Source organism: Misgurnus anguillicaudatus, chromosome 21 (genome assembly GCF_027580225.2).
Source record: "Misgurnus anguillicaudatus chromosome 21, ASM2758022v2, whole genome shotgun sequence".
Lineage (NCBI taxonomy): Eukaryota > Metazoa > Chordata > Actinopteri > Cypriniformes > Cobitidae > Misgurnus > Misgurnus anguillicaudatus.
This window is the reverse complement of record NC_073357.2, coordinates 40,734,509-40,747,104: the sequence shown is the minus strand read 5'-3', so window position 1 is coordinate 40,747,104 and position 12,596 is coordinate 40,734,509. Positions and strand designations below refer to the sequence as shown.

The following is a 12,596-nucleotide window of genomic DNA, read 5'->3' as shown; positions in this document are numbered from 1 at the left end:
GCGAGAGCTGTTGCGTAAGTGATCTCTCATCTCCTTGGAAAAAAGAAGTAGTTGTCATGATGCTTCTAGTCCTGAACTATTTCAACTCGGCTTAATCTCTACAGTATTCTTTTTAAAAGCTGCATTGTTATATAGTGGTGGGTAGAATGGCCCAAGATCAAGCTCCTGGCAGAAAGAAAGAACATTTGGGTGAGTTTTCCTGTAGCTTTCTTAAAGCGTATCTAGCTTTCTTGTAGTTGAATAATGCATAAATATTAATGACTAATCTGCAACCATCAAGGCAGAAATGTCCAGATTAAGGTGACAAGCTCTTTAGGCTTTTTCTTTCATTCTGCGTATCCTGTTAAAAATGCATGGTACCTTAATCAATATCAGATAAAAATATCAGAGTAAACATCAAAAGGAAGCTGTTTTTCTATTTGCCAATGTCACCTTTGGCTTGCTCAAAGGGGGTGGGTTTCTAAAGCACTTTTCTTTGTGAAGGAAAGCAAATGTAATAAAATTATATATATTTTGGTATTAAATGAGTACCATATTAACGTATCATGGTATTTTCGATTACTCATTAGAGATCGACCGATATATCTGTTTTCCGATATTTTCCCCGATATTTGAGCATTTTCCGATGATCGGATATCGGGTTTGTAATATCGGATTGACCGATAAACGAGAAAATTGAGAATTGCGCGCTGGACGCATCTGAGGAGAGGAGCTCACAGCAGCAGCAGCGTGCACAGCAAATATGACGGCGGAGTGACGCGACTTCATTAAAAGGACTTTGAGTATACTTACTTTGCATCTGAGGCATTTATAACACATCTTATTTGTGCATTAATGTATGTTATGTTAAATAAGTTGATATATTAAAAGCAATGTATGCAGTTTGTCCAAGAATAGAGACGAACCCAAAAAATCACGTGCTGTTCACTTACCGGGTTTGAAGGCTGAAGCTTTTAACAAGATTTACTTTAAGTTATATTAAAATTTACCAGATAAACATTATTTTGCTAAACTATCTATATAAATGTCTGTGGATATTAATTAATTATTTATTACCTCCGCAAGCGGTCACAGTTTGATACAGTTAATGCGTGAGTAAATGCATAGATAACAGCGCTGTCAACAGCCATTTCATAAGCTATAACAACAAAATATGAATTATTCTGACATCAAATAACATTACCAGTTAAGAAATTCAGTGATATATAAGCCGTTTTGTTTGTTACTTTCCTGAATGTAGTATTCCAGTCAGTGATATTATTTGTAAAACCTCTTTGCTAACTACTTGTTGGACTGCTGAAGGCTACATGTTGCTGATCAAAACAACCATATTATTCCAAAAAAGGCACTTAATCCACCTGTTTTACTCTATAAACTATGTATAACAAGCAGCCAACTCCGCTATACTTTTCTCTCTCTCCCGCTGCCAACCGCAGCGCGAACTTTGGATCAGTCCATTTCTGACGAAATGATAGGGGTGTTTGGAATGGTCCATGTATTGGGAATATGGTTTCTACATTATTCATTAAATTAATATTATTCTTCACTCCTTCAGACCCCTCTATTTATTACTTTGTATGCAAAGAGAGAGTGATTGTGATGATGATTATTATTATAAGGGTTTGTTCAGTTCAGTAGTGTTGTAGTAATTATTATGTCAAAAACAGAAGTATAACAGTAAATAAAAATCGGTTCAGCATATCGGTTATCGGGCACATAAGCATCCAAATATTTGTTATTGGCATCGGTTTAAAAAAATGAGTATCGGTCGATCTCTATTACTCATGTCTGAAAAACCATAATACTAATTAAGTTACTGCACATAATCTCAAATCCACACACCTTAAATGAATTTAATCCAGCCATACCTCATCTGTATTGTAGATGATTTGAAGGCCAGAACAAATCATTTCAACCAGGTAGAGTAAAAACAGAGACAAGGCATCAATCTGTTAAAAATTAAAGTATAATGTTTAATTGGTTTACAAAAAGCAGCACTTTAGGTTTACATATATATTTTTGAGTACATGATAAGAAGCAGTGCTGTTCTTACCTGCAGATGACTGTATTCTTTATAGGAGTAAACCTCATCTCCAGTATGCACATTAAATATTGAGTGCAGGCAGGTGGATGGGCTGGGATCCTCCTTGAACTTCTCCACCTGTGAGAAAATGAGTGAGACAGATAGAGAGAGAGACAGAAAGAAAGGCAGACAGAGAGAGAGATAGGAAAAACACAAAACCATAAAAGATGCATCTCTCCTTTCATATTACCAATATATCTACTACTTCAATATTTATCACATGCTTACTAAGGTGGGCAGGAAAAATGACAGCATTGAGCATTTTTCCTTCAATTTATGCCACCTTTTTCACTTTCATTCCTATGGTGTATTAGTGAATCACTGTATATCAAAAAATGTGAAACAAACGCTTAAAACATATTTCTATAACAAATTATAATTAAGCAGACATATTAACGATTAACTTTGAATGCACAATATGATAATGGCTCCCAAACATGCCTTAAAATAGGTTTTTATCAGCATAAAGAGAACTGTTATTCTGCAATATGTTTACTTCTGATAACAAATGTTTTGTTTTCTATAGCAAATGTATACAATGACCAAAACTTTGTGCTCCTGCACAGCTCAGTGGCAGTGCATTACGTTAGCAGCACAAAAGGTCATGGGTTTGAACCCAGGGAATGCACATATGGATAAAAATGTATACCTTGTGAAGCACTGTAAGTCGCTTTGGATAAAAGCATCTGCCAAATGCATAAAATGTAAATCATTGTATACACAACTTACAAACAGTTTATGTTAATTTTCTGTGGTGGGTTCAATGAATTTCATATGTCTTCCCCAATGGCCAAATGTGATATTATGACACATGCTGCAAATATTGACATTTATTTGCCTTAACATTTTCTCATTAAACACCAGACGGTTATTGACTTGATGATATAACATACCAGATGAATTTAAAAGGTGAATAAACAGAAAGAGATAAAGACAATAAACAAATGGTACCCCGAGCAGATGCAGTACATAAAAAGATTATGCGGCGCTGCAGATGATAGGCAAAACTTCTGCAATGATTCACCACCAAAAACCAATCAGCTACCGGAAAGACGTGACTGCTGGAGGGCTTTATTTACCAGACTATTGAGAATCAGGACGCAATAAGTGAGATTACTTAGTATGCCACAACAACAAAACAAAGTACAAACAAAATAATAACAAATACGATATGAGTAGGAAACTTAGATGTTAAAAATTATCAGAAAACAGATGGATTATTTTTACCCTAATACAAGTACAATCTGTGTTTTAAAACCCAGTATCCCATAAATCCTATAGTCTAAATGATAGAATCTTCCATATAATATAATTTCTTCTTGCTTAACCCTGGAGACACTGTGTCACTGACAATTCTCCAACTTCAAGGTCAGCACCTACAACACAACAATATCCAATGACCATTTACTCCCCAACAGACACAGAAAACTGCATACATGTTGCAGAGGATCTCAAATATCAAAGCACATACCTAAAGACATCTAGCAATTATCTTTAAGTCACATATTACAATCCACACGTTATCAAAACTGGGTCGACCTTACCCACTGACCGCATCATACATGGACCCCACAGCATATTTTAAGTGTTATAAATAAATGGCCCAATTTCTTTTTTCCTTTCCCCTCTCTTGTCAGGTCATGCGAGGCATCCTTCTGTCCCAGATACACAATGTTTTTTCACACCAGTTACACAGCTGTATAACAAGCCAAACACAGCTGTGAGATTCAGCCATACAGACAAACACTCATCCCTGGGTCTATATCCATTTCTCAGCAAAGCAAATGTGAATGGAAAATGCAATAAAGACACCTGTGAGACATCGAATGACATTTGAAACATCTGTTGGTCATCACTGCCTGTAAAACTAAACCAATAAAAAAGAAAAGCACAAAAGGGCAGTGATTTTCTTTCAGTCGCTAGAGGAAAGTTATTCTATGGTAAACAACAAAACAGAGAGTCTATTCAAAGTGATTTATTATGAATGACTTTGAAGCGCCCTTTATTGGACTCATTAAAAGCTGGAAGCTAGTTTATGAGACATGCGTACTTGTATATACACTCACCTAAAGGATTATTAGGAACACCATACTAATACTGTGTTTGAACCCCTTTCGCCTTCCGAACTGACTTAATTCTACGTTACACTGATTCAACAAGGTGCTGAAAGCATTCTTTAGAAATGTTGGCCCATATTGATAGGATAGCATCTTGCAGTTGATGGAGATTTGTGGGATGCACATCCAGTGCACGAAGGTCCCTTTCCACCACATCCCAGAAATGCTTTATTGGGTTGAGATCTGACTGTGGGGGCCATTTTAGTACAGTGAACTCATTGTCATGTTCAAGAAACCAATTTGAAATGATTTGAGCTTCGTGACATGGTGCATTATCCTGCTGGAAGTTGCCATCAGAGGATGGGTACATGGTGGTCATAACGGGATGGAAATGATCGGAAACAATGCTCAGGTAGGCCGTGGCATTTAAACGATGCTCAATTAGCACTAAGGGGCCTAAAGTGTGCCAATAAAACATCCCCCACACCATTACACCACCACCAGCAGCATACACAGTGATAACAAGGCATAATGGATCCATGTTCTTATTCTGTTTAGACCAAATTTTGACTCTACCATCTGAATGTCTCAACAGAAATCGAGACTCATCAGACCAGGCAACATTTTCTCAGTCTTCAACTGTCCAATTTTGGTGAGCTTGTGCAAATTGTAGCCTCTTTTTCCTATTTGTAGTGGAGATGAGTGGTACCCGGTGGGGTCTTCTGCTGTTGTGGCTTCACAAATGCTTTGCTGCATACCTCAGTTGTAACGAGTGGTTATTTCAGTCAAAGTTGCTCTTCTATCAGCTTGAAACCATTTGCTGAAAACCCTAGAAATGGTTTGCGTGAAAATCTCAGTAACTGAACAGATTGTGAAAATACTCAGACCGGCCCATCTGGCACCAACAACCATGCCACGCTCAAAATTGCTTAAATCACCTTTCTTTCAGTTTGGAGTTCAGGAGATTGTCTTGACCAAGACCACACCCCTAAATGCATTGAAGCAACTGCCATGTGGTTGGTTGATTAGATAATTGCATTAATGAGAAATTGAACAGGTGTTCCTAATAATCCTTTAGGTGAGTGTATGTACTGTATTTGTGCGTACATAAAAGATTCAATAAAGAAAAGGGATAATGGCCAAACATAAAAGACAGAACTATTAGCAGAGAGTTCAGACTTTTCCACTTTGTCGTTGCTTTTCATTGTGTTTGTGGAATATTTTTCACACAGTGTGATACGAACAGCATGCCGCAGTAAACACATCTGTTGAATATACCTGGGGAACTGACAATGTGAAGAGTTGCAACGCACTGCAAGTATATTAAGGGAAAAACAATGTACTTTGTAAATGCCATAGACACATGTTCATGAACGCTGCACTGTGTAATTAACTGTATAAAAGAGGCATTGTAATTAAGACGCAGAAAAGCTTTGTTACAAATCAGGTCTTAGGGGTCAGAAACAAATGAAATGGAATAATCACCAAGGCGTAATTGCTCAGGTCTACATTTGGGAGAGAACAGTTAGCTTCAGAGTAACTACCCACGGAAAAAGCTTTAATGTCTGTTTGAGAAAATAAGATGACACTTCCTATTAAGAAAGTCTTTACGTTTAACAGTGATCAGCAAATCACATTAAGGAAAAGTAAGCACATTGATTCATTATTTATAACATTCATTATTCAATATTTATAACATGCCATGTCTACCACATGAAGGTTCTTGATCATTAACATCATTTCACAGACAGGTCATATACGGTACCAGCAACTTGGAACACAATGGTGTATTAATAGAGTGGCAGGCATTAAAGGCGGAGTCCACGATGTTTGAAAAACGCATTGGAAAAGGAGACGGGCCGACTACCAAAACACACTTATAGCCAATGAAATCAAATCAAATGCCGGGTTGCGTATGTGTGGGGCGGGTCTATCAACAGAAGGTCCAGATTCTATTGGGGTAGGGGCGTGTTTGTTTAGGTGATTTCAAATATCAACATTGGCTTTCAAACATCATGGACTCCGCCTTTAAGTACCTTAGTATATTGCATATCAAAATATAATGGTATTTACATCTGATCCCATCACAGTGGCAGTGCTACAGTCAAACCACAGTTTTCTGCAAGAATAAAACGATAATTGTGTCATTTCTGTATAGAAGGGTACTCCACTTCCCTTTTCTAAGCAGTGAGCACAGTAGTTATATGCGTATCTGAACACTTCCATTTAGTTGATGGTGCAAATAATAACCAGCTGGTCTAAACAGGAAGTGCAACATCTCAGCACATGGCCACAGCCACTCCGGGCGGCACGCCACGGGAACATTGTCAAAACCCTAATTGCAGCACCATCCGAATGTTAAAATGACAAAAAAAGCCCAACTGGCAGTTGCCCAAATTCAACCCACAGAAATCCGTTTTAAATAGTGCTCAATATATCGGTATATTTACTTCTCACAAAGCACACATATTTGTAACTAAAAACCTATTCTTGACTGCTACACGATTTTAATTTTCCAGTGAGAAAATTCATTTCTTTTCAAAGCCTTATCACAGCCAGAATGAACCAAGCAGACAAAGAGTTTGTTCCCCAAAGAATGGACGCACTGACAAGACGTATAGACTGAATGCACTGCAAGCCACCTTGGATAAAAGCATCCAGCAAAATGCATACAAAATGTACACACATCATTAGACCCATACGGCACAAACTGGATAGATGTGAAATAAATTGTCAGAGGTGAAGAAATGCTTCACTGAAATCAATGCGAGTCTAAATGATAAAACCACAGATTCTGAAATCTCAGAAGGTAAGCCACACCAAGCATCCAGAAACAGTGTCAAATCCCACGCGTACGTAAAGAAACAAGATATAAGCGGGTACACGTCAGGTGAAGCACCGAAGAAAGCCTCACAGCATGTAAAAAGCTCTTTTTGAGATTTACTGTAAACCTCAGAACTATAAAACAAGCCCAGTGCTGCTCGACTCGAGTACAGAGCTAGAGGGAGTCTGGAAGGTAGAACGTGGGTTGGTGTACAATCCTGGAAAACTAAAATCTATGAAAGCATAGAAATACACATTACAGAATAATGATTACATCCAAACCAATGAGAACCACAAGAGGTCATAAAGATTTTAAAAGATAACAACAGTAAGCACCTAAAATAGTAGCGTCAATACCTCAGTACAAAATGCAAGCTATGTGATGTTATCGAGCACTTCGTAGCTGAGCTGTAGAGTTATCTGGGCTTATTAACCTTTTAAGGAAAACAAAAGCCTGACTTTTCCTTCTGTGTCTGACCTACAACGTATCCTTGACACCATAGGCTACGTGTCAGTTTCTTTTATACTTTTGCATCGTTGTTCGCATCGACATGCATACTGTGTACTGCTACTACTGTAACCCACACACTATTAAGGCAAAAGCCGAAGAAGCATCAGCTTGTTTTGTACGTTGTTGGAGATGGTGGTTGTTAATGTTAAAGGCGCAGTAACACCCTCCATCTCCCATTATGAGAGTGAGAAGGGGAGCGGACTTTTCAGGCGAGTCGAAGTTCTCCCAAAAGTGCTATTACGGCATAAAATATAGTTCCTCTTTTAAATCCGCTTAGAAAAACGCTACGTTTTATTTTGTACCACCAAACTTGCTCGTATAACTACTCGTCTTAAATAGGAAAAACGTTATTGTGTTTGGTCACTTCAAACTTTATCTCTAAATGGTACCATTGAATGAATGGGGCTAAGCTAAATGCTATCGAAGCGTCGCAGCGCGCTCCATCGCTTACGTGCACGCACACAGATGATAGAGGGATGTATCAACAATTCTTAGTTAAGGTAATAACATATTTTAATATTGAAAATGAGTAGACTATTCCTTTAATGGTGTATTGTGTAACTTTTAGAAGGATTTTTGACCGAAATGAAATATAATTTACATAACTATATTACCAGTGGTATAAAGAACTTGCATAATGAACTGTATTTTTGTATTACCTTAGACTAAGCCGTTTTTACCTCCATACACCACAGGTCCCCCTTACATTAAAGTCGCCATCATGTTTCTACAGTAGCCTAAACGGACAAACCGATCTACAGAGCACGTTTCATCTCTACGTTGTCACAGACAACGACATGTTTGTCCTGTGGCGGCTAACATATGCGTTTTAAAATTGAGGGGTATACTGTTGGTTGCAATATTACAATCTCACCACTAGATTCCCCTAAAATTCACACATCACCTTTAAATATTGCTCCTAAACTGCAACAAAATTACTTTCTTACTTAGTATTTTTGTCTTGTTTTCAGTAGAAATATCTAAAAATTGCAAAATGACCTTAGAATATAACTCTAGTTTATAGACACAAAGGCAAAGAAAAAAGTTTAAGTGAATTTCGGGTGAGACATTTTTTTTTTGCAGTGTAAACTTGGTCCATCTTTATTTTAACCATCGCAAGCAGAAAAGCACATGAGGAAATGCAACGCTATATATCGCAGACATTTTTGCAACATAGCATAGAATTGGTTACTGTGAACGGTGCGCAACTATGCGTAGGCTACAGTGCAAAAAATGATTTTCAAGAAAAAAATTCAAAGTATTTTTGTCTTGTTTTTATTGGACTGTTAAACCCAATTTATACTTATGTGTGTAGATTAAAAATATCAAACAATTCTTAAATTAAGATGCTTTTTCTTGATGAGCAAACTACCCAAGAAAATAAGTCAAGTTTTTAGACCAAAAATATCAAATTTAAAGGACAAGTTCGGTATTTTACACTTAAAGCCCTGTTTTCAGATTGTTTATGATGAAATAGAATAGAGGTGGGGGTGATACAACAAACACCCGAAAATTCTCGGGCCAGCATCATTTGTCCAAATTTCAGTCAAAACCGTTCTATTTCATCATAAACAATCTGAAAACAGGGCTTTAAGTGTAAAATACCCAACTTGTGATTTTGTGCATAAAACAAGCAAAAAAAACTGCCAATGGAGTAAGCAAAAAATCTTTTTTCTTAGACACTAAATTCAAGAAAAAATTGCTTACCCCATTGGCAAATTTTTTTGCTTGTTTTATGCACAAAATCACTTAAATTTGATATTTTTGGTCTATAAACAAGAATTATTTTCTTGGGTCGTTTTGCTCATCAAGAAAAGCCTCTTAATTTAAGAATTTTTTGATATTTTTAAACTACACACAGAAGTATAAATTGGATTTAACAGTCCAATAATTCACAATAGAGCCATTTCAGCACATTTTTATTTGTTGAGTAATATGTATGTGTTGCTGCTGTGATCTGTACTACTGTATAATGCAGTAACCCACCTTATCAGACTGACGCATGTAGCAGTACATAATCCCTCGCATGCACTTGATGGCAGAGTGCTCCAGTTCATGGGTGCGGCCCATGTCATCATCGATGCGCCTGTATGACAAACATGATGTGAGTTACAGAAAAACAAATAATTACACAGTTGGCAAGAAAATCCTTGGAGTAAACAATTGTAAGATGGTGAGAGCGGTGATCTCAAGCTAGTTATTTTTAGAATGGAGGACATTTACATACGTTTTCACCATGAAGAACAAGCAAGGAACCCAGAGCATTGTGATTATCATATTCTAAAGCAAATTATGCATTCAAACCAAACAGTCAAACATACAAATGAGACAAACTTTTAACAAACACAAAGTAACCTCATGTACATCGCACACATGCACGCCGCCCACATAAACTCCTACAGAGACAAATTGAGAGTAAGTAATGGGTTCAGGCCGTGCTGTCAGATTGAAATCATCTTAATTAAACTCCTCTGACAATGCTAATATTCAGAGGTGAAGACTGATGACTGCGTCTCTCTCTGATATACACCAGCTTTCTATTTTTAACCCTCGCTTTCGTCCTCTAGAGGAATAACCCTCAGAAGAGAGAGGAATGGAAGAGAAACACTTAAGTATTCAACAGTAAGGCTCTCTCTTTGGTGCCCTACTGTAAATCTTGGCTATTTTTAAGCATTTCATATGTAACCTTGACACAGTACCCCAGAGTTTAGGTCAGAATTAATGTCAAAGGGTTGGTGACCAGCTTCTGACACGAGAGGCTGCATGTGAAAACAAAAACTAGGAAAAGGCTACAAACAATATCAATAAGTGTTGGGTTGTCCCATGGATGGTTTGGGCTCCATTAACATGAAATGAAAAAATTCACCCATCAAAATCTGACTGAGAAATAAATAGTTTAAAAGCTAAAAAATTTAAGTTTAAAACAAAATTATTTTATTTTATAAAAGATGTCTACCTGTATATGTAAGGAAGAAATTAAATGGGTCATTTTATTTTTTCGAAAATAATGTACACCCAAGGTGGTAATGCAGTGCCATTAAACCACGGGTGTGCATTATTTTTAAATAATTCAAGGGACCAGTGTCAATTATTCATCTTGTACCACGGTTACAACAGACATTGCTCATGGCTATTTTAAGACATTTGACAGGTTAGGTGTCCTTTTATCGAAAAATAATGCATACCCTTGGAACATTTCTCAGCAAATCGGAAAAAGCATCCAACAGCCCCGTCGTATAATAAATTATAATAATTACATATAGCATCAGTATTAAATATAGTAATACCGTTCTTGTGTAACAAAGCGGTATAAAAGTAGCCCTATAGGTAGGTATAATACATCAACAATCCTATTGTTCCTAAGGCAATTGTTCGCCTTTTATTTTTATATTTCACTTCTTTTTTATTGATATGAGACTCTGAGACCAATGATATCAACAGCTCCAGGTCTGTCTGGAAGGCTTGGCCGGGGCCGGGCACCCACGGCTCTCTTCAAAATATTAATTTACATTTAACAACAGAAGGATAATAATCAGCTTAATTTTAGGCTGCATGCCTAAGGATCAAGCAGAGGTCTTTAAGTGTAAAGCCATGTTTAATAATGTGTGCTTAGGTTTTATGAAGACAAATCCACACACTAATGAGAGTGCCTGACCTGTATGCCAAAGCCAGGGCCCAGATACTGGCAGCACAGTAGAGCGAATCTCTGACTTTAGCTTCCTTACAGCCGGCACATGTCTTTACTGGAAATAGACCAGTGGTAGGGCTCTGGTAATTCAGAATGGTGCACTTCACTAGGAGAGAAAAGAGAGAAAGAAAAAAAATGAGGATTTCCAAAAGAAGTTTAGTCTTAACAGTGTTATTGGTAAAAACCTAAAGAGCAAAGAATTAAGGGAAAAGCCAACAGTAGGGCCCTTCACAAACACCTTCCAAGTGTGTAAACACATCTTTCAAACGATTTCTGACATTTCAAAGGATAATACTGCATGTATAAGTAAGTAATTAGGCATATTTTCAAATATCATTTAAAGTCTTCACTCAAGTTATAAGGAAAAATAGAACAAAAAGGCAGAAGATTTTTATCCATCACTGTGCCCAACTTTGTTAATCTCTCTTTCTCTCTCTCGCTTGCTCTCTCTTTCTCCTAATGTATAATCAGGCTGAATAGGGCACTTCATTTTTCATCAGCACATTACGGCAGCACAAATGAAGGGGACATTCATTTCGAGCCATCATTTGTTATGTAGAGTTTGGGTCAATTCAAAGAGACAGAGCCAGCAGGGCTGGGGGATAAGGAGACACTGGGGGAATTAGTCAGAATATTAATACACTCTTCAGAGAGACTCCCTCAGAGGAAGCCAGCTTTCCAGACAGGGCGATAAATACATCTTTATCTGATTAGGCCTTGTTCTGTAACTGTGGTTGATGCTGGCTGGAAACGTTTCACAGCGGAACAGGTCAGAAAATTAAGTAAGTCTGGGTTAGGTGCAAGCTCTACAATGTACTTTTACATTTATGCATTTGGCAAATGTTTTTATCAAAAAGACTCACAGTGCATTACAAGGTATAGATGTTATCAGCATGTGTGCTCCCTGGGATCAAACCCAGTCTTTTGTGCTGCTAAGACAATGCCCTGCCAGTTAGCTACAGGAACAAGTTAATTAAAACCTATATCAAATATTGTCACAGCAAAGTGGATACAAAGTATTTATTCATTTGGTAGACACTTTTTCATCTAAAGTGAAAATAAAGATAAGAATCTAATCTATACAGAATAGAATAATACAAGCAGAAGCAATACAAGCAGCACTGTCAGACCAACTGTGACCCTGCCTGTGAAAACCCAGCTAATTTTTCGGTCATTTACTTTTTTAAATAAAGTCAAGTCATCTTATATAAAGAAGAGAACATTTGATGAAAATATCACCTTGATATCTTTAGTACTGACTGAGCCATGTCAAATATATGATGGGTTTCGTTTTTAGAAAATCCTGCTTTTAAGAATTTAAAATTTTATAACAAGCCTATGCTGCATCACAATTGAACGGTCATTTTGTGTGTCATATAACACGTGAATGCCGAGATTCTCTTGTTTTCAGTAATATATGACAAATTTATATGA

General features: G+C 37.1%; 1 protein-coding gene across 4 annotated transcripts in view; it reads right to left on the bottom strand.

The window, feature by feature from the left end:
• phkb (phosphorylase kinase, beta) overlaps positions 1 to 12,596 on the bottom strand; it is a 153,738-nt gene that overhangs the window by 135,348 nt on the left and 5,794 nt on the right. For all 4 annotated transcript variants that reach the window (XM_073859184.1, XM_073859182.1, XM_073859181.1 and 1 more), the window contains 4 exons: positions 11,130 to 11,270; positions 9,461 to 9,560; positions 2,054 to 2,161; positions 1,869 to 1,949 (listed from right to left, as the gene is read on the bottom strand). In XM_073859184.1, coding sequence (XP_073715285.1) covers positions 1,869 to 1,949; positions 2,054 to 2,161; positions 9,461 to 9,560; positions 11,130 to 11,270 — 430 coding nt within the window. The remainder of the gene's footprint in view (positions 1 to 1,868; positions 1,950 to 2,053; positions 2,162 to 9,460; positions 9,561 to 11,129; positions 11,271 to 12,596) is intronic.